General features: G+C 42.1%; 1 protein-coding gene across 1 annotated transcript in view; it reads left to right on the top strand.

Annotated features, from left to right (window-relative positions):
• The window catches only part of Itga9 (integrin subunit alpha 9), a 392,948-nt gene that overhangs the window by 342,302 nt on the left and 28,084 nt on the right, over positions 1 to 22,562 (top strand). Inside the window, exon 26 of the mRNA XM_004635243.2 lies at positions 3,683 to 3,784. Coding sequence (XP_004635300.1) covers positions 3,683 to 3,784 — 102 coding nt within the window. The remainder of the gene's footprint in view (positions 1 to 3,682; positions 3,785 to 22,562) is intronic.

The raw sequence follows: 22,562 nt of genomic DNA, 5'->3' as shown, positions 1-22,562 counted from the left end.
CAAGCATCACCAGAAGACCTTGTTCAAACTCAGATTCTTTGGGGGTAGAGTCTGAGATCCTGCACTTCTGACAAGCTCCTAGGTGATGCCTGTCTTTCTAGTCTGGAGGCCATATCAAGAGCTGACAAACCTTTCTGTAAAGCCCAGCTAGAATTATTTTAGGCTTTATTGGCCATACTGCTCATCTTCGCTGTTGTATTGTGTCAAAGAAGCCAGAGGCAACACTCACAGGAACAGGCATAACTGTATCCTAATAAAATTTTATTTACAAAAACTGGCAGAGCACTGGAGCTGACCTATGCATCCTAGGTTTACTCACCCCTTGTTTAGATGACCCCTTGTTTCACATCAGCCCAACTATTAAACCTCAGGTCACTTTGCTATTACAAGTTTACCAAAAGTGATTCCAAAAGTTTATCAGAAAATATTTCAATCAATAAGTTGGTGCCCCTTAAACAACTGTATAAATCTTTTAAGAACTGCTGAGTCTGAGAAGCCATTTCCCAACAAGACATCATAAAAATAATTGCATGTGAAGATAAAATATTCAGAGATTCTATTTATTTTCTTTGGAGACTAAACATAATATGTATAAATCCATCAGTTGGTGAATGAATATCCTCAGAATAGTTATTTCATGGTTATTACTAAATTAGTCACAGCAATGACCTGCTGGCCTGGGAAGATGCAGGCACTGGGAGATACTCTTCCCGCTTTCTGTAGTGCCTGTCCCCATCTGGGGCAGGCTGGGTCCAGCTCTCGCTTCCTGGATTGGCTCTGGGGGGAAGCTGGTCTTCTCACTCTCCTTTATCAAGGACAGTGTCTAAGGGTGTAGCATGAACCAGAGCTGCACTGATGTCCTCTGTTTCCAGAAGGAGACCCGAAGCACAGCATCAGAGGAATCCCTTTATGTGTGGGTCCCCAGGCCAGGTTGGAGGACCCATGGTTCTGCACATTTCTTTTCTGCCATGCATGGTAAATGGTGTTTCGATGTGTCCTTTCTCCTCTATCCATATGGCTGCCACTTGCAGTTCAGTTATAAGACTTAATTGAACTGTGTGTAGCTCTGCAGCCTAGTTTTCTTCATCTCTCTCCCAGTGACCATGGCGACCCTTTGCCAAGGAACATGTCCAACCAGCTGTTGTCCTGATGAGTTGGCCACACCAGTGGAGCCCCAGACAGGAAAGCAGAAAATGATGGGTGTTTTATAGAGTTCTGGAGGCCCATTGTCCAAGTGCCTTTCCAGCATCGGCTCCAGGTGCAGAGGAAAGCCTGAAATAAAACTGATCTGGAGGCCAGATGGGCCCCCAGCTGCTCCTCCAACTCAAATACTGAGTGCTGGTCCCTGACGCCAGCTACTGCCTCCTTTAGGGAGTTGCGCCAGATGGTCCCTGGGGCCATCATGGCTTCCCTAAGGATGTGGAGCAGCGCCAGGCTCGTGGTTGGCCTGGACCAAGATGTGTGTTTATTTCACCTTTGACCTCAAGGTCTGGCCCAGCAAGGAAATTTGAGATTTTATTGTTTTGACCTTAACAAGTTTTCATTTGAAATATAGGGTCTGATTTTTGTAATCATTAGAGGATACAGATTTCCTTGAAAGTAATCTTTTTCAGTCCCCAAGGCTTTCTTTACTCATTCTGCAACCACCAGATATCCATTCTATGCCATGCACCTAATATGCTTGGTCTTTAACTTTGGCAGTTATCACTGTCATCATTAACATCCGAGATAATGATATAGTGATTGTTGATTATTGAAAACACAATATACGCTGGTACAGTACTTAAAACCACAAAGTTATAAAACTTGGATTTCTGGAAGAAGCCATACATGAGGTGAACATATCTGACCTCAACTACTCAAGGGGCTAATGTACGAGGATCACAAGTTCGATCTCTGCCTGGGCAACTTAGCAAGACCCTGTTTCAAAAAATTTAATTTTTGTAAAAAGAAAGGGCTGGCATGTAGCTCAGCAGAGTACTTGCCTAGCATGTGTAAGGTTTAGATACCATACCCAGTACCATGAAAATCTCTTAACAGATCGTTTGCATGCAATGTTATTTGTAGCTTAAAGTGAGTTTACTGGAGGAACTGCTTTGAATGACAATCTTCCTAGAAGCATTTAAATACATTTTCTTGGGGGGTGTAAAAGGGAAGGATTAGATTTGCTCGATGCATACTATATGCATGCATGGAGATGTTACACTGAACCCCATTAATATGTGCAATTAATACATGTTTAGAAGAAAAATATTAAATATGCTTATGGTTGTTCAGAAAAAGACATAGGATTGGGGTATAACTCAATAGGACAGCACTTACTGGGGTCCTGTCCCCAATATCACAAAAACAAAAAGTTCCCACCCTTGTCACCTCATCTAACCCTAATTCCCTCCCAAAAACCTCTCTTCCAAATACCATTAAATGTGGTATTATAAGTTGAACTAAATTCAGAAATTTTAAATCTTTAAATATTTATTGCCTACTCCTTTCTACTTTGAGAATTCTAATTATATGAATATAAGTTTCTTGGTTTTGACACAGAACTATTATGACTGATCTGTAAATTCTTCATTTTTATTTGGACAATTTTTATTGTTATATTCATTTATGTTTGTAAATAATTTATTTTCAATTTGCAATCTATTAAAAAATTAAAATAAAAAAGAAATATCATTAACATATGATTTGGGGAGATAAGTGCAAAACACGTGAATTGTGGGGGACACATCCAAATCGTAGCAGGCTTCCTGAGTGTCAAGCAAGATGAATTATGCAGCGGGTTCTTACTGGCCAGGCCCTCGCCACTCCCATGGGAATGCTGAACATTCTGTTCTCTGCCCTCTGTTTCCACAGTATACGCCAGGCGCCTTCTACTGCCCAGTCAATGCACACCCTCTGTACCACTGGCTTGAGGTTCTGGCCCTTCCCTGGATCAGTGTTTGCCAGTCCCTCTCTTTTTCCACATTGCATTTCCATCCCTGCCTTGGAGCAGTTTTCTTGTTATCTGGATCAGTGTCTTTGAATCCATGCCCATAGCAAGGCTTTTGCCTGCTCTTCCAGCGAGCAGTTCTTCATAAATGTGCCCCTGCCCCCTGTCCTTTTGCCTTTAGGCTTCACGTATAAGGTAGATGTTTTCCTCTCCTTTGTCTCTTTATTGGGTACTCTCTTCAATGTTCAACAGTTTTGACCCAAAATAACATCATTGAAGAGCAAAGAAAGAGTTAAACGTAGCTTGTGGGAAGAGTTTGAGGGTTGTGGTCAGGGCAGGGAGATGCCTATAAAATGGAAATCAGATGCCTTCTACAGAATGCCAGGCCTAGATTTGCTGTATACAGTTAAATGGCTTTATTTACCTTCAACTCTGTAAATACATCAGTATCACTATTTAAATATCTGACTCTTCCCACTCGGAAACCACAGCACATAAGCTTGCATGTGTTGGTTGCTGGCAAATACTGTAGTTGTTCTGTATCCACCATGATCTGAAAGAATCCTCAAGGGAGACTTGGGAAGGCATGTCTCTTGGGTGCAGAAGTTTCTTGTTCAGTGATAAAATTTTTGTCTGGTTTACGTGCAGTCTTGGAATATCATTTCTGCCTAATGCTTCTCAAGAAAAAGCCATTGTCTTTAAAATATCTTAAATATCTTACAGTGAACTGTGCTATGGTTTCTTCCCTAGGACAGTTCATCTGTCATCCAGTTCATGGCTCGAGCCAAGGTGAAGGTGGACCCTGCCCTGCAGGTGGTGGAGATAGCCAATGGGAGCCCAGAAGAAATGATGGTGAGTCAGCACCTGCCACAGCCCTCCTCAGACACCAAGTAAAGCGGAGTGATTTGTGATGTGGAGCTGGAATCTGAGGGCAGACATCTCTGAGCCAAGCAGACTTTGTGGTAGACCCCAGACCATACTGCCTTGGCTTCTTCTGCAGTTGCTCTTGTTGTGATAGCATTGTTCGATAAGATCCCATTGTGCGAACATTTCCTGCTGCAATTGGTTAAAGGAAAAATAGTCTGGAAGTACCCTTGGTGGTCTTGTTTTTCCATTCTGAATCCAGGACTATTTTTGTCTTTCTTAGACTTTTCTCTGAAACCTCTTCTACCTTTCCAGTCACAGTCTTCTGTGGATAAACACTAGGTGTCCCTAAAACAAGTTGTTTGCTTAACTTGGAGAGGTCACATCCTTATTGTCAAGACCTAGAACCTTGTGTCTCACTCCTAGCCTGCCCACTTATCCTCTACAGCATGCAGTTGGTAGGCAGCTCTCAGGGTCATGGGAGGGTGAGGCAAACACCAAGGCTTACCTATGGGAGTGAGGGAGAGGCTAGCAGTGAACTGTGGCTAGCATTCTGCCTCTATTATTGCTGTCCATTGTTTGACCTCCACAGTCAGGTCCTAGAGGACCAGAGGTCCAGTAAGCTTCGCGATGATGCTTCCTTTTAGCACCTCACCCAGAGACTGTACCTTCTCAAGGGAGACTTACCCTCTCATAGAAGAGCCAATGTTAATATGGCAAATTTACAAAGTGATAAGTTTGTAAAAGGTTACATATTTAACATGAAAATAGTATATTAATTTATTTTCTGAAAATGGAAATGCTACATGTTAAAAGGATGAAGATTTGACCAAATCCCATTCTTTCAAGACTCTGGCTGGGAAAGGTTCCTACAGAAAACAAATCCTTTGCAATTTCAAGAAAAGTTCAGTACTGTTCTTGGTTTTGGTGACCAAAAGATGAGAGCAACTGTGATCCCTGAATGATCAAGAATGCCTAAATGAGTGCGGGCTGGTATGAAGGGCCAGGCATCCCACAGGCTCTGCAGGGGTGGTGTAAGGACCAGTTTACTCATTGCTGGACAAAATACCTGACAACTAAAATGTAAGGCTTTATTTGGCCATAGTTTTAGGGTTCAGGCCATGATCCTGTGGCCCCATGAAGCATCCCGGCTGAAGGCAGAGCAAAACTAAGGGGCTTAGTTCATGGCAGCTGGGAAGCAGAGCACAGGGGGAATTTCTATTATCAGACCTCCAACAGAACCCCACCTTCCCACAGCACATTCACCTCTGGATTAATCCACTAAGGAATAGGGCATCCCCATGACCCAGTTGCCTTTCTGGGAGTCTTTTAATCTAATCACGCTGAAAATTAAGCTTATTCATCACTGATGGACAGTGAGAGACCTGGATTCCTCTAATTACCCAAATTAGCATCCATACAAGCACTAGTCTTAATAATAGAAATGATAAGAAAAGTGCTCAAGTCTTTCACTACTTATGCCTACTTTTTTCAGTTGGCTAAAAAAGTCAGATATTTTCATTTGGCTTTGGTTTTTGTCCTTCCTTCTGGCCATTTGACTGCCAATTCAGACCTTTCCCTAGGAAGTGGGAGGAGGCCAGAGCTTTGCTGTCATAGCTCTGATTACAGTTATGTAGAATGAAGTATGTGTTGTATCATCAGAGGTTTAGAATTTTCTGGTAGACCAGAGTGTGAACATTTAGAGCCAGTGGAAATAATGAACAGGTTTCCTACAGATGAAAGCACTGGGCAGATGGGTAAAAGCACTGGGAACACAGCCTTTTATTAGAAGAGTAAGCTTGGAGCCCAAGAAGTCATTGCTTAACATCCTGTTGTGCAATTCTAAGTCATCTGTCTTCCCCTAGGATAGTATTTCCATCAATTTCATTGTTTCATTTTGAGCATGGGGATAATTTTATCATTAAGAGTTCTGAGGAAGGGCCCGCAGGATAGCTTAGGGACTAAGCTCCTGCTTAGGCAAGTGCAAGGACCAGGGTTCAATCTCTGGCACCACTCGCCGTGCCAGCCACCCTCCCACCCCAGTGTGTGGTGGCGCATGCCTGTAATCCTAGTTCCTAGTGCTGGGGAGGCTAAAAATAAGAGAATCACCACAAGTCCCAGCTGCATACTGAGACCCTGTACCAAATACATTAAAAAAAAAAAAAAAAAGTCTTGAGGAATAAGCTAGTTTTTTTTTGCCATATTCCCAAGAAAACATTAACATTGTCAAGAATTCCAAAATCCCCTCCTTTCCATGATTGCCTTCTCAGTCTGTAAACTGAGATGAAGTTTTGCATTGTGTTCTCAACTTTCCTGGCAGGGAAAGAATATCTTTTATAAGTAGGAAGGTTTTCATGTTTAGAACAAGCACATTTTTCCCTGCATGACTCTCTGAATGCCTGGCTTTCTGTCAGCCATCCATCTGAAGGGGAATTTTCATAGAGGATAGCCACCAAATTTAAATCAGGTCCAGTTTCACAAGATTTCAGATTCAGCACTGAGTTATTATGGCCTTGGAATGAGCAGGATGTGTACTTGAGTCTGGTATCCAGCAGGCTGTGGATGAAAAAAGGAAAACAATCAGGTGGGGTTCTTTTGGTTTTTAACCACAAAGAGTACATAGTGGTAAATTTGACTGATAGGAAAATCAAAGAATTTTTGTATCATTGTGTCTTTTTTAAAAAATCTTTCATTTATTTGGTACAGGATCTTACTACATAGCTTAGACTCATAGTGATCTTCCTATCTCAGCCTTCCTAGTGCTGGGATTACAGGCATGTGCCACCATGCCTGCTTTTGGTGGCCAGCATGGCATGAGGTACTGGGGATCAATACTGGGTCCTTGGGGGTCGGGGAGATAGTTCAGTAGAATAAGCGCTTACCTGGCAAGCGCAAGGGCCTGAGTTTAATCCCTGGTTCTGAAAAAAAAAAAAAAAAAAGGTTCTTTTGCTTGGCAGGCAAGCACTTAGATCACCAAGCTTTTTCCTCAACCCCTTTGTGTCTTTTATACCAAGGTACAAGACTGTTGTACAAAGCATTTGGGTGAAAAACTAGAACTATATATTTGATTCTTAAGGTATTTGCCTTGTGTGTGATAAACATATATGAATATTATATATACATATGCATGTCTATATGCATGTGCCTTGGTTCACAAATGTAATTCTTTCCACCATTCTTATTGCAAACAACCAGATGAGAACGGAATCAGACTTCCCTATGAGGTTGACACTGAACCTGACCATTGCATTTGATTTGGTTCTCTTCCAATCGGGTATGCAACCAGATTGGTTTAAAGAATTAAGTTCATGAACCGAGGTAGCACCATATGCAGGTATAAAAGCTCCAGACTGCTTCCCAGGCAGCATGGTAGCACATGTTCAAGACCAGCCCAAACAAGCCTGTCTGGCTACATCCAGACCCAAAGCTGAGAAGTGCAGGCGTTGACCTCGGGATGCAGAATCAAAGTGCTGGCTTTCGAGATGCCATTCATGTGCTTAATTTCATATTCATCCCTATCCTGCCTGCTTTCCAGGGAACAAGTTAAGAAGTAAAAGGAGAGAGGATGGAAAAAACTGATTGGGATCCAGAAATATAAGTATTTGTTATGTAATCTTATAGCTGTTTGTGCCAGTAAGCTGGCCCTTATGGAGAGCAGAAATTCTTCTTTTCAAAAAGGCACAGGGGACCCCTTCCCCACAGCTTCATGTCCCATAATTTCAGTTACCTAGAGTTAAATATAGTCAGAAAATATCAAATAAATTCCAGAATTAAATAATTTGTGAATTTTAAATGAGTTTTATTGTGTTGTATTGTTATGATTGTTCTATTTTGTCATTAGGGATTGTTGTTCACTTCATATGCCTAACTTAAAAAGGAAACTTTATCATAAATACGTATATTCAAGAAAAGTATCATTTATAGGGTTTGGTACTTACTGTCCACAGTTTTAGACGTCTCCTGGGGATCTGGGAGCATTCCCCATGAGGGTAAGGGGAAGATAGATGTAGTACAGAAGGAAAATATTCTAGTATGAATTTTGTTTGTTTGTTTATTTATTTATTTATTGTATTTTAGGACAAGGTCTACAAGGTCTCACTGCATAGATCGGACTTGTAGTGATCCTTCTGTTTACAGCCTCCCAAGTGCGGGGATTACAGGTGTGCGCCACCACACCTAGCCTCACTCACCAGCTCAGGCCCTAAGCAGGACCTTTAATCCGCTGAGCTATTTGGCCAGCCCTTCTAATATGAATTTTAATGGCTCTGTTCAGGCCGCCATTAAAAAGGCACCAAAAGATTTGGTGAGCAGGACTTCCCCTGACCCCTAACCCTTGCAGTAGCTACCGAGGCCCACAGGAGAGGCAAAAGATTCAGTGCCCCATATTTTTAAGGAGAGTGATGAGACTCCACCAAAGCAAGCGGGTACTACAGAGTTGCTACTGGACTAACAGGTACTAGGAGACGCTGCGCCAAACTCCCTTCTATGTCTGCAGAAGAAGCTATACTGAATTCCTATTTTCTTGCAGTGAACTCCTCCAAGGTTCAAGCAGCAGGATATATAGTCAACATGTGAATCCCCAGATGAATAAGCAAGTGTTGGTTGTGGCAGTTGTGACTAAATCTTACATGTAAGAGGAAAAACCTGTTGTCTTGCTCCAGCAGTCAGAATGGATTGGAAGGATATCTGGGCATTCTCAGATTTGCCAGAGAAGTAAGGTCATTAAAAAGGGGTACAAGGGCCAGCCAGCTAGCTCAGTGGACTGAAGCACCTGCTTAAGCAGACACAGGGATCAGGGTTCAAAACCTGACATGTCATGCCAGCCCCACCTCTGGGGCTGGCTGAGATGGCAATTAAGACTGGCTGTGGTGGTATGTGCCTGTAATCCCAGTGCTTGGGAGGCAGAAAACAAGAGGATCACTATGAGTCCAATCTGTGTAATGAGACCCTGTAGACCCTTACTAAATACATTTAAAAAATAAAAATAAAAAGGGGTCAAGAAACTTGAGGGGCCAGGATTACACACTGAGAAGAGCCGCGGGAAGAATCTGGTGTCCTACATGCCATGCCTACCTCTCCCTGGCTTCTCTTGATCCCTGCTCTGGATAGAGCCAGGAGCTTCTCACTGGCTGAGGTTAGGCCTCTGTCTCTGGGGCCCAGGTCCCTGTCATTATAGGCTATAGGGGAGAGTCCCTGCTTTTTCTTGAGAGGAGGAATACCTAGCACTGGGAGGAGACCCAATACCAGGCTGCTGAAAAGGGACATCATTCTCCTCTCATGCACGTTGTGGTAGTGAGGCTCAGTACCAGGTCGGCAAGCTTGGGCTCTGCTTGGAGCTCTCATCTGAGTAAGAGTCTGTGTTCAGTCATCCAGGCCATTTTTTGGTGACAGCTTGCTGGGCAAACTATAATCTCAGTGAGAGAATATTAAAATCTCTGTCCAAAGATGGGTGGGAGTATGTGTCCTTCTTGCTTTGTTTTCTTTTAAGAATAATGTGTGAATGAGTAATGCTTCCTGGCCAGATTGATAGGGCAGATGTTTGGGACCTTCTGCCATGGAAACCGTATGTCCAGAGAGGCATTGGCTTCACTCTGTGTCCTAAATGTGGAGAGAACAGCTATGTCTACAGAGCATCCACTTTTCTCCCTGGTCGAGAACCACTAAGTGCTTTCCTCTAGAGAACAAGGAGGTCTCTGATACTTGGATAGAGGACATTGCTTGCCCAGGGTCTCACAGGGGCTGAGCCATGCGTGGTATGAAATTGTAGACTTCCAGCTTGGTACTCCTCCTCCTCCTCTACCTGGCAGCCACTCAATAACATGTGAAGACACTGAGACATCCTGGATGAATGAGGCCAGACAAACAAACTATCCCATGTGGAAGGAAACAACTGATTTGTTCTAAAGCTGCCCAGTGTCTGTGGCGCCCAGGCAGCTCCTTCAGACCTGGCCTGGCTCTCATCCCAGCCAGAGCTTTCCCATCTCAGTGCAGATAAGGCCAAAGAAACACACTCAGTCCAGCACTTGTGGGTGAGGATGGTCTGTTTCTGCTGCAGGGTCACTGAGGCCACCTGGGTTCAATTAGGTCTCATCTTCAGGCTTTCTCCCTTGCATCCTTTCTTTGGAATCAGAAAAGCCTATATACGCATTGTGGGTACATCCTAATTGCATGACTTTGCAATCAGATAAGTTCTGTAAGCCTCAGTTTCCTTATCCATAACACAGGGCAACTGCTTTCTGCTTCTTGGAGTTGAGAGGATCCAACAGTATTTACTTGGAGCACCTAGAGTAGTGGCGGCAAGCCTATGACACACACACACACGTTCCTGGGTTTTGCTTTTAAGATGAAAGATGTTAATAGCACCCAACTCTAAATGAGCTTCATTTCATCATCATGATCATCATTGTTATGTTTGTTTGCTTGTTTTACATAACCTATCTCTAAATTGAAGTATGCTTTGGCTAAATCAGGTGTGGCGCACCTGGAACTTCCTGTTTCCTTGGTCCCCAAGGAAGCCACTGCTGTGGAAGTTAGGTTTTAGCGAATGGTGGGCCCCCAAATTCTTCTATTAGATGCTAAATATACCCCAATAAGTATGAACTGAGAAAATTTTTATCCTCAAGATTTCGACAGTATCCACCAGGAAAGCAGACACACATTCATATATGCGGATGCGCGCGCACACACACACACACACACACACACACACACACACACGCAGTGCAGCACAGTATGATAATGGGCTCAAAATGCCTGTGCTAAACAGGTCAAGACAGCTTCATGGTTGGAGCGAACTGCAAATGAGTCCAAAAAACATCATCTAGGTCTGGAGAGAGAGCTCAGTAGAATAAGTGCCTGCCTGGCAAGTGCAGGTTACTGAGTTCAATTGTGGTACTGGGAAGAAAAGAAATCATCTAGTTGGACAAGGGAAGGAATGTCAGATACTCCAAAGGAAATCAGATGGTGTCTTGGATTGGATTCTCAAAAGCACATCCTGAGATGAGGTGTGTGCACAAGTGGTATATTAGAAAGGTGTTCCTGGTGAGCCCCAGAAAAGAGGGGGCAGGATAGGCAAGGGTGAGGGAGCTTGAGTGGGATTTCAGGGGACATCTTCACCACAGCCTGTGGATAAATCTGGAGCACAAATGGCACCGTAGTTTGTTGCCATGAAACAAGGGAGCTGGGCTTTCAGACCCCTGTACCTCTGGGTCATTGACAAGGAGCTGCCCTTCAGGCCCGAAACTCCAGGGCACTTCCACTTTGCTGCAGCACAAGTGCTGGGAGACATAGCGGCTAGCAGGGAAAGCACACAAAGGCTGGGATCTGATGAACTGCCTCACAGAGGGGAACCAAGAGGATCTGGGCAGAGAACCAGCCTTTGCTACATAAGGATTTATTTTCTATTTAAATCTTGGATTCTCTGCTCTGTGTCTTAGCAGGCTGAATGGTTTGGCTGCCTTAAGTGTGCTGGTAGCTGCTCAGTTCTTGTGATGTAATTATCCCTGTCATTCTCATAACACCTCTGCGGACTTAATGGTATTACTCCATCGCATTCTCTATTGAAAATCTGGGGCTCTAGGAGGTGAAGGGACGTAGCTGAAGGCCTTCATCTCATCAGAGGAAGAACCAAGACTGCCCAGTTTGCCCCCTTTTGAGCCTTGAGTCTTCTTTGAATTCTTTGCTTCTATGACCTGTGCTGTGCTGTTGCCCAGTGCCCCCTGCATGGGGAGCCCCATTCTGAGCAGACAGCAGGAATCCTAGAGTGATACACAGCTGACCCTCTGTCTTAGAGGTGACCCTTAGCGCCCGTGGTCTCAGAGCACATTGCATTCAGACTTAGTGATCTGTGAATTGTGAGACTCTTCCCCTATGGCCTGATCCTTACCTAGATACACAAACACGGTGAGCAGAATTTATACTCACTGTGGAATCCTCTATTGCTTGAGGTAAATGAGCCGTGTTTCCCTTCTCCCTTTGAAGAGAGATAGTATCTGTTGGTCTGATGGTTGTGGGTTATTGTTAAACTGAAGAGAGATAGTATCACCAGAGGTGAGAGATACAAAAACTGTCAGCAAAGAGCTTGGTACATAATGAATGTTTCACAGATGTGACCCATTGTTTATAGCAAATGATTTAACAGCACCCCATGTCTTCTCTCTGCAAGTGATTTCTGAAACCCAGCACCTCGAGGACATGCGGGCATATTTGACTTCTCTGTTTATCACAGCACAGACTTACTGTGTTCAGCTTGCCAAATGCATAGTTTATTTTCTGTTCATTTGTGTCATCTCGCTGAGTCTCTCTGTGCTTTCTGAGCTGCTGAGAACATTTCCTCCAGCCTCAGCAGCCCTTTCCTGCTCCTCCTTCACCCAGCACCCCACTGTCATTAGGTGTGGTCAGAAGCAAGTGAAACTGTCATTATGTCCCAGATATTCTTCACTCTCTGCTTTTTATTTTATATTATTCCTTTTTTCTGTTGAGGCATGTGTATGATGTACATGCCTAAGAGCATCTTGCCATTGTAATTGACCTCTCAGCCCCCTGAGACTGGGCTTAAAACTCCCCTCGTGTGGCACTGCCTGGCCTGCACCTTCCATCATTGGAGACCTCCATTCAGTCTGCCCACATCATGGTCATGTTTTCAGGTCTTATAGAAACCTGGGCATTTCCAGCTATTGCATTAAGCACATTTGCAGTGGTCAAAACATAAAAGTTTCCAGAAACACAGAAGCAAATTGGCTGCTGTGGTTTAGGTTTAGCCGTCTCAGACTGATGCTGGCTCCTGGTCATTCCTTACACCTGCTTGCCAACCTCAGGTACATTAAACTTTCAGCAGCAGGCAGGGTGCCAGCATCTGGCCTCCTCAAAGACTTTGTTGAGACAAAAACCTTGTGCTCTGCACTTTCTTCTATTCGACTTGTAGGTGTCCATCCCATCAGCCCTCCAGCTCCAGGCCATAGCCGTGCCATAGCCCACCCCTTGGTGGTCAGTTTCTCTTCTCTCGTCTTCCTACCACTATAGTTGCTTCTCAAAACCCAACAGACATCTCCTCATCTGCCTTTCAGTCTACCTCCTTTATTGGAGGCATGAATGTCTCCTGGGGAAACTATTTCCTCTGCAACCCTCTCTCCGGAACTGTTTGTCCCTTATGCACCCATATCCAGTTCTAATCTGTGTTCTTTCTGCACCCAGATTGCTCTTTATAAAATGTAAGTCATGCCATTCCCATGTTTTAAGATCCTCCATCAGCTTCCCATCCTGGTTAAGATAAAACACAATTCTTCTGTTGTTGCTGATGAGTTCTCACTACGCTACCCAGGCTAACCTCAAACCCTTGTATTCAAGGGATCCTCCTGGCTCAGTTTCCTCAGTGCTGGGACTGTGGACATGCATCACAACACCAAATTAAGTGTATAGGTTCTTTTGTGGGGTGGGAGAATCAGACCTAGGACCTTGTGGATGTCAGCCAGGTGTTCCACCACTGAACTATATCCTCAGCCCTTAGCTTAATATTTTAAATTCTAGCATTTCTTATCTCATTTGGCTCATCTGAATTCCTGTGGCTCCTTGTGTGTCCTGTTTGTTCCAGCCCATAGCAGATGGCAGTGGATCACCTCTGCCCAAGTGGCTTTGCACATGTTATTCCCTCTCCCTAGGATGATCCTTCCTCTCTGACTAGGTAATTTCTGCTTCTCCTTTACCATTCAGTTCAGGAAGTTCCTCTGGGAACTGTTCAGTTGTAGTGCTGCACATGTGTGTTTGATGGAGCTCCATGAGGGCAGAGACGGCAGTGCTACTCTGTGGTGAGCCTGCACAGGGTCTGCACACAGCGGGTGGTACCTGCACATCTGTTGGATGGATAGACAAATGGATGGCTGAACTGATGGGTGAGATAGTGCACAGACATTTGGAATGGTGGATAGACAGATTGATGGCTAAGACTCTCCCAGTGGAAATGACATCTGCACATATAGGGGGGCCGAGGAGATGGCTCAGTGGAATAAGCGCTTCCCTGGCAAGCACAAGGGCCTGAGTTCAATCCCCGGTTCTGAAAAAATTAAAAAAAAAATTTGCACATATATATGTTGAAGTAGAGAGAGGGGGAAAAAATCACACTCAGCTTCAAATCCCATCATCTCTTTTGTTGCAAACTGGATCATATTCATATATCATCTGGTGTAGCAAAAAGTATATTGAATTTATTAATTTGAACATTCCTGAATCATGTGATAAATCACTATATTTATTCAAAGAGCAAGAAGATACACAAGCCCTAGTTTTATAAGAATGTGCAGTTTCCTAGAACTCATAGTGAGAAAACCTTAAAACTGGGACCAGGATGTATTCAGCCTTAGTCCTGAAGCTCAGTTTGTGGAACGCTGGCTTCCGCAGAGTTGGGTCAGGATGCAGAGCCTGGAGCAGCAGGAAAATGGGCTAAGAAAGGGCTTAGAGCCGAGCTTGGCAGCCCACCTTCTTCACAACTAGAGAGTTGCTGCCTTTTCTGTGTTGTACACTGTGCTTCTGTAGTATATTTTACTCTGGTAGAAGAGGTTGAAAATCACTACATTTCAAAGAGTCAGAATGATTTATTCTGCTGCAAGGAGGGGAATAGGGCCGGCTTCTTCAAATGAGGAGATACCAAAGAAAACATATTTTTTAGTTTAGTTGAGTTTATTGGCATAGGCCTGTAATCCCAGCACTCAGAAGGCTGAGGCAGGAAGAGTTCAAGCCCAGTCTGGGCTACATAGTGAGTGCAAAGCCAGCCTAAATCACGTAACTAAACCCTACCTCAAAGAAACAAATCTCCAGCATAAGCACCTACCTGGCAAATAGGTGAGTTTAATCCCTGGTTAAAAAAAAAAAAAAAACACACACACATTAAAAAAACAAATCTCATAATACCTATTTACTTTTAGATTTTCTTACCATTTTCCTGAAACTCTTCTATATGTTAAATTGATATTTCTGATTTTAAATATAGTGTTATAATATTTATCATTTCCCCCACATTATTACCATGCTTTCTGAGTGTTAAAACTTGGAACCTAAGTCAGCTGATGATTCCAGGCCCTTCAAAGTCGTGCTGGAGCACAGCCTAACTCCTTTCTCCTCGAGTGGTCCTTGGACATGCAGCAGCATGTGGACTTATTTGAAATGTAAAAGCTCAGGCCTCTCCTCACTGATTTGGAAGCTATAGTTTAGCCAGATTCCTCATGTGATTCTCCGTAAGAAGCCCTGCTTTAGAAGAACTGTTGAACTCTGGAGGGCTAGAATTCTGTGATGTTATGTGTTAACTTGTAGAAGACTGATAACTCGTAAAGACTTTTTTTTTTTTTTTTTTTTTGACAGAACTGGGGATTGAACTCAGGCCCTTGCACTTGCCAAGGAAGCGCTCATTCCACTGAGCCATGTCCCCAGCCCCAAGACACTTACTAGCAAAGAGGAAAGTAATTTTTCTTACAAAAAATATAATCCCAAAGGGTATACATAGTTCGTCACTCTGTAGGTATCAGCCAATTTTGTATCTGATTTAGTAATCTGATTCCAACATCTTTCCCTCAGTGGCTACACATTTTTTCAGAAGAGTGACTACACTCTTCTTTGAACTAGATTTACCATCCTGCTGGTTCTCTAAATAATGAATTATATAAGTCTTTAATGCACATTCAATATATATTTATATGAGCCATATTTTCAACATGTTGAAAATTTCACTTGATGGTGAACCATTTTGTAACCATTTTTAATTTTATGAGTAACAAATTTACCTATGCCCTATTATTAGATATTTAAGCTGTTTCTGATTTTGTACAATATAAATAATTGTGTAAGACTTTTTCTGCTTTTCTCCCTTTTATTATGATTATTTCTGCCTTTTATTATGTTTTCAAGTACAAATTAATGGGTCAAATGGATGAACAGTTTTAAGATGACCAATAAGGAAACCTGTCAAATGGGCCAAGCTGGAAGTGCATTCCGGGTGGCAGAAGCAGCCTGCAGGGAGACAGGGGCTCCGCAGGAGATGTCCCTGCTGGCTGGAATGTGAATACCTGACCATGAGTAGGCTAGAAAGGAAAGAGATTGAGCTGTAAAAGGCCAAGTATCTGGAATTAGATGTTCTGTGTAGAAGCCAGTGACAGAGTGAATTGAGAGAAGTGACTTGATGAAAACTGGCTTTAGAAAGACAACAGCAGGGAGGCTCTCAAACGCTCTTCAAATAGTGCAGTTTGAGCAAAGATTAGGCCTGAACTGGGGCTGTAACTGGAAACAGAAAGCATAAGATGGAGAGAAGTGTAGAGAGGCACAGATGCTTGACCAGGGTCACCCAGCTCATTAGCTGGGGAGACAAACATGCTGTGTCTCTTGACCTTCCATTCTGTTGGTGCTGCTTGCTATTCTTCCCTTTGTTTTTAACCTATGATATGACTTCTTAGAACTTTGAAAGACTTAGACAATGTTACTAGAATTATGATGTGAGAGACTAAGCTCCAACAAAATAGCACACATCCAAAAGGTTGAGTGACATCACTAAAAAGTAATTAAAAATGAAGCACACATTCCAGGCAAGTGACAGTGAAATTTGCCAGACAGTGTAGCGGCTACACTGTCTGTGTATCTACACACCCAGACCTCCAACGTGGCCCTCCCTCACACAGATCTCATTGTCCCTGAAAAGCCATCTGCACTAGTGGAGTGGCTAGACTCTACAGCTATATACTGGTCCACGGAGCTCTCGGCCTGGCTTGGCACTCACTGGCAACACAACTAGACTCTGTGCAACCTCATGGAAGCGTTACGTTTTCTCTGCCAGACCCCATTTCACAAAGGAAGAGGCTAAAGTAATGTCCCAGCTGCCTCTGGTCCCACGAGAACTGCTTCAGCTGGCCTTCCTCTCATGGTTTTAGTGCCTTCAGATTCATTTGGAGATGGCAACATGAGAATCTACATGTGGGAGGGGTTATTTGATTCACAGAAAGAAGCTGAAGATATTAATCTGTCTACCTTTAAAAATAGGAATCACTAATCTGAGCCACATAGAAAGTAGCGGTTTAGGAGAACAGATTTTAAGTTATTTTTTTTCCCTCTTCCCCCCATGAACTCCTCCCTTTCACAGTATCCATTGTTCCTTTCAGACTTTGTTTACTGCTTCAAGTTCTTACACTAGTGAGAAAATATGATATTTGCACATGTGGCTCTTATTTATTTCACTTATGAGTATGGTCTGTAGTTGTATCCATTTACCTATAAAAGCCTCAAGTTTATCTTCTTATAGCTAAGTAACATGCTAATGTATAAAAATACATCTTTTTTTTATCCATTTCTCAGTTGATGGATATTTGGGTTGTTTCTAAGATTTTGCTATGACAAATTGTGCTGCTATAAACATGGGTGCACATATATCTTCATGGTATGATTTTTTTAGTTCTTTTGGGAAAATACTTAGGAGAGAAATACCTGGGTTGAAAGGTGTGTTGTCATAGTTTCTTTTGTCTTATAGAAGCTTGCTTTTTTTTTGAAGAATGGCTTATCCATTGCAGCAAAATTGCCTCTGCCAATTTGGTTCCTTTTTTCCCAGGCTTGTGGTGGATTCCTCCAATCCTAGTTTTTTGAGGAGCCTCCACACAGATTTCCACAGTGGTTGTATCAGTCTACATTCCCATCAGCAGTGGAAAAGGGCTCCTCTTTCCCCACAGCCCCTCCAGCATTTGTAATTGGTTGACTTCTTGATGATAGCCATTCTTTCTGGGGAGAGATGGAATCTTAGTATTGTTTTAATTTGCATTTCTCGGATGACCAATGATGTTGAACATTTTTTTATATATTTACTTGCCATTTGTATTACTTCATCTCCGAAGTATATATTCATCTAAGATGCCCATTTATTGGATTGGGTCTTTGCAAGGAATAGATTTAATTCAGGACACATAATTTATAGGATTATTGTATAGTATTCACCAAAAAGGTCAAATGGAGAAGAGTACAAGTGATCTGTCCATGACTAGAAACCCAAAGACTCAGGCTGAGAGCCTGGATCCCACGGCAAAGTCCTTCATGAGTCCAGCTGAAAATCTAGAGCCCACAACAGTGTCTTATGTGAGTCTGTATCAAGGATCTGCCCTGGGAAGGTCAGTGGTGAAATCTAGAAGTTCTGGACCAGTGGGATGAAGGATCTGTGCCATTAGGCTAAGGGTTCCATACTGGAGCCAGGAAACTGTTCAAGGTAAGGACCAGAGCTCCCCCAAAAAGAATCCCAGCCATGCTCAGTGACAGCAGGGACCCAAGCTCCTCCAAAGATGAGAATAGCTGAGTTTCTGTCAATAAAACCAGCGTGACAAGCTTCTCCAGGAGAATCAACAACACACCACCTTCCCCTCCAGTTCTCTTTTTATGCTGTTGGCGACCATCCTCAGGTTGACCTTCTATGCCCAGCCCCATGCTGATTCAGTTCATCAGGGTGTGACAAGTTGGCCATTAGTTAATCCACAAGCCTGGAATAAAAGGAACCAAGTTGGCTGAGGCAGTTTTGCTGGAATGGACAAGCCATTCTCCAAAGGCAAGCTTCAATAAGACAAAAGAAACTGAGACGCCTTGCTTGTAAGGTCACCTGGCACTAGGAACATAGGGTTTGTGTACTTTCAGTAAGAGATTTAATATTTTAAAAAATCTTTTAAATTTCTTTTTCCCTCTCTCCCAACCCTCGGTCTCTTAGTCCTCTTTCCACATGCGTAAGATCGACCTCCTTGTTTTTCTTTATCAGTCTTTATTTTTTCTATTTCTTTGTACTTTGGATTACTCAAAGGAGAGAAACTGTATGGCATTTAAGCTATGTGTTCAATTTACTTTACTTCAGGGTGCATTTGCTTTCCTATAAATGTCTCATACTTATCCTTCTTCATAGCTAAGTAGTATTTTATTGTGTGTAGGCCCCACCATCTGTCTGTTGATGAGCATATAGCATGCTTCCAAGATACAGTTATTATGAATGGTGCTGCTATAAATACTGATATGCATTTATTACTATAGTGTGATTTGTTTGTTTGTTGAGATAGAGTCTCACTATGTAGTTCAAGCTGAGCTTGAACTCAGTGTGTCATCTACATTGGCCTCAAACTTATGTTGATCCTCCTGCCTCTTTCTCCCAAGTTCTGGAATTACAGGCATGCACTACCACCCTGGCTGATGTCTTCAACTCTTCTGGAAAGATACCTAGAATGGGACTAGCTGGATTGAATGGAATTTCTGTTTGAGGATTTTTGAGAAATCTCAGTAATGATTTTCATATAGTTATACTAGTTTATATTTCCACCAATAATGTAGAAATGTTTTTTTCTTCTCTACTGCTGGTGGGAATGTAGACTGATACAACCATTATGGAAACCAGTGTGGAGACTCCTTAGAAAACTTGGACTGGAAATCCCCTTTAAACCAGCTATTCCTCTGCTGGGAATATTCCCAGAGGATCTGAAAACATCATATCATAGGGATATATGTGTGCCTATGTTTATAGCAGCACAATTTGTGATAGCCAAATCTTGGGAACAACCAAGATGTCCATCACCTGAGGAATGGTTGAAAAAGATGTGGTATTTTTACACAATGGAATATTACTCAGCTATAAAGAATGATAAACTCAAAACCTTTATATTGAAGTGGATGCCACTTGAAGATATACTCATAAGTGAAATAAACCAGACACACATGTGTAAATATCGTATAGTTTCCCTAGTATAAGAACTCAAAAGAAGAAATACAAATAGAAAGGTATAATACAAGTAAAAGGAAAGCAAGAACTTGAGGACTAACTAATTAAGAGAGGGAAAGGAGAAGAGCTAGGAAACATGACAGTGACAAGCCATACAGTTATATGTAGAAGATGGGCAAGGCAATGATCCTGAGAATCTCCAGAAGATTTTTCAATCTAGCAGTTAATTGGAATGATTCTCACCCTAACCATATATACAGACACCTGTGAACTAAGCAACTGCACTGAAGATGGAAATTTGTAATAGTAGGTTCGTGCTTGGAGTGCCTGTCATTCTGGTCTTCTGAGTACAGGCTGTTTGTCATGACATGCCAGTTGCTGCTATGCTGTCTCTTGGGTAGATGATTGTTCAAAAAGAAGGGGGTGGTGAATGAAGGCAGGAGACAGGAAAAGGAATGTTGTGGGACTATCCTGCCTCAAGGTTGTATATGGTTAGATTTTTGGACTTACGTGTAAACAAGAATTATATGATTCTTTATGCTGATTTTTAGAATATATTCTAATGAATATTTTTAATCATATTCTGTAGGGACTTAAAGTTCAACATATCAATACTTGATGAAAAATACCTGTTCCATATTATGCCTAAGATGTTTGAAATGCAGTGAGATAGTGAGGTTAGGCTGAACAGCCTAGGTTGTATGGTAATAACAATAAGCTTGTCTTCTGGAGCATTAACAACATAAATTTGCAGACCAAAATTAGAGAAAAAGGAGGGCTACAAGGAAAGCCAACTTTTTGGCCCTAGCCTTCCAAGGTCAATTAAGACTCAGAACATATGAGAACTTGTACTGTAACGTCACGTAACTCAGTAGTGTCTGAAATTTTCTGATCAAGGAGATTATGGGGCCAAAGAGGAAAGTGATCAATGATGTAGAGTGTGCCTAAGGAGAGTCACGTGGAGAGAAAACATTCTCTCGGGCTTTCACAGAGAGCACATTGGCCAAGCAATCCACATGGCTGACACTGACAAAGGTTCTACAAGCTGAGGTACAGGATCTCAGGATAAATCCTGAGGGGATTTCACTGACCTTATCAGACCCCAAAGCTACAACTCTTGTTGCACAGGTCCTGTTTACCTTGGTCTTAACTACCCAGCAGAAAAGTATAAAAATGAAGTATAAGAAGTAAAGCCATGCTGTTATGTTGATCTGTAGGAGACTCAGGTCAACAATTTCTGACATTGCCAATCAAGCGGAAGACCCGATACCATTATGGGCTATTGGACTCTTTTAGAATATTTTGCTGACTTAACACACCTATAATATTCAAATAACGGAACTAAACAAAAAAAGGGGATACAAATGAATGTGCATTTTGTATCTGTGTATTCAAAATGGTTAGAATAGATATATAGTTACATTCTCTTAATGAATAGAGGGATTTGTTCTAATGGTGTTTGTAAATAGGATGTCATGTCCGCATCTTGTACCGCAATTAACCACTAGGAAGAATGTATGCAATGTGTTAATTATTGAAACTGTCCTACCAAAAAAAAGAAATATTTTTTTCACTGAAACTATGCCAGCAATTATTGTTCAATTTTTTGATGGTAGCTATCCTTTTGGAAGTATGATAAATTATTAGTGTTGCTTTAATTTGCATTTCTCTAAGAGCCAATGAAGTTGAACTTTTTTTTCATGTATGTATTTGCTATTTGTATTTCTTCTTCTGAGGAATGTCTGTTGATATCAGTTTCCTAATTTTGCTTGTCTTTTATGGAGGGCTTATTTTTTACTTCTTTGTATAGTCTAGATATTAGTTTTCTGTTTCAAAATTTTCTTCCCATTCTGTATGCTTTTTCTTCACTTTGCCATTTGTTTTCTTTGCCTTGAAGAAGCTGTTTAATTTTATACAATCTCATTTGTTGATTCTTGCTGTTATTTCATGTTCAATTGTGATTCTGTTTAGGAAGCCTTTGCCTATGAAAATGACTTTAAGAGTTTTGCCTATTTTATCTTGTAGTGGTTAGTCTTTGTTTCAATATTTAGATCTTTGATCCATGTTTAGTTTAGTACATGGTGAGAGATAATGGGTCTAACTCCAATGTTCTTCCACATGGACAGCAAGTTTTCCTAGAACCATTTGCTAAAGAGACTGCCTTTCCTCCAAGTGAATGTTTTTGGCTCCTGTGTTGAAGATCACAGAGCTGAATGTGTCTGATGTTCATTCTTCCATGGATATCTTTAACATTCAGTGTGAAAATTCAGTGAGCTGTACACTTAAGAGTGTGGGCAGAAACATTTGTTTATATATTAGACTTCAAGAAATGTTTTAAAAACTAAAAGTAGCCAACTAGTCACAACTTCAAAAAATTTCCCATCACTGATAATGATGCTAACAGGACCTCACCTCTTTTGTCAGCATGGGCTCTGTGCCTGGTGCTGGGGGAGAGGCTCTACACTCATTATTCCTGTCAATCCCCTGGGAGCTACTGTTCTGTTTTTGTGTCATAGTTAAGAAAACAGGCTCATAGAGTAACGTACCTTGCCCAAAGTCACCTGCCTAGCTAGTTTATCCTGCACAACAGCCCTGTTTCTATTTTCAGAAATGTCTACCATGTGTTGAAAGCAGGTTTCCCTCATTTGTCCCAATTAAGAAGTCAATTCTCATGTGTACAGTTTCTCTTGACATAAAACTCTCAATCTGGGATCTGCACATGAAACTGTGGTACCTGTCTATCTCATAGATGTCTCTTCACACCACTTCACCCACTGAGTCACACACAATTTGCTATGCTACCTCTGGGACTCAATCAAGAAGATAGAGGTGATCACATTTTTTTTCCCCTTGTCACCGGGAAAGTGACAATAAGCAATCCATTTAATCAACAGAGAGTTTGTAATGAAGATTAACAGGTAGATGCTCTGTGGTAGTGGGAGTGTCTTAGTTGTTTTTTTTGTTGCTGAGACAAAATAGTGGACACTCAAAGTTAAAGGAAGAAGGTTTGTTTAGCTCAATTTGTAAAGATTTCAGTCCAGAATTGGCTGGCTCCAAAGCAGG

Source organism: Octodon degus, unplaced genomic scaffold, assembly GCF_000260255.1.
Source record: "Octodon degus isolate 3935 unplaced genomic scaffold, OctDeg1.0 scaffold00071, whole genome shotgun sequence".
Classification (NCBI taxonomy): Eukaryota; Metazoa; Chordata; class Mammalia; order Rodentia; family Octodontidae; genus Octodon; species Octodon degus.
Note: the sequence above shows the minus strand (reverse complement) of the source record. Positions and strands in the feature narration are given on the sequence as shown.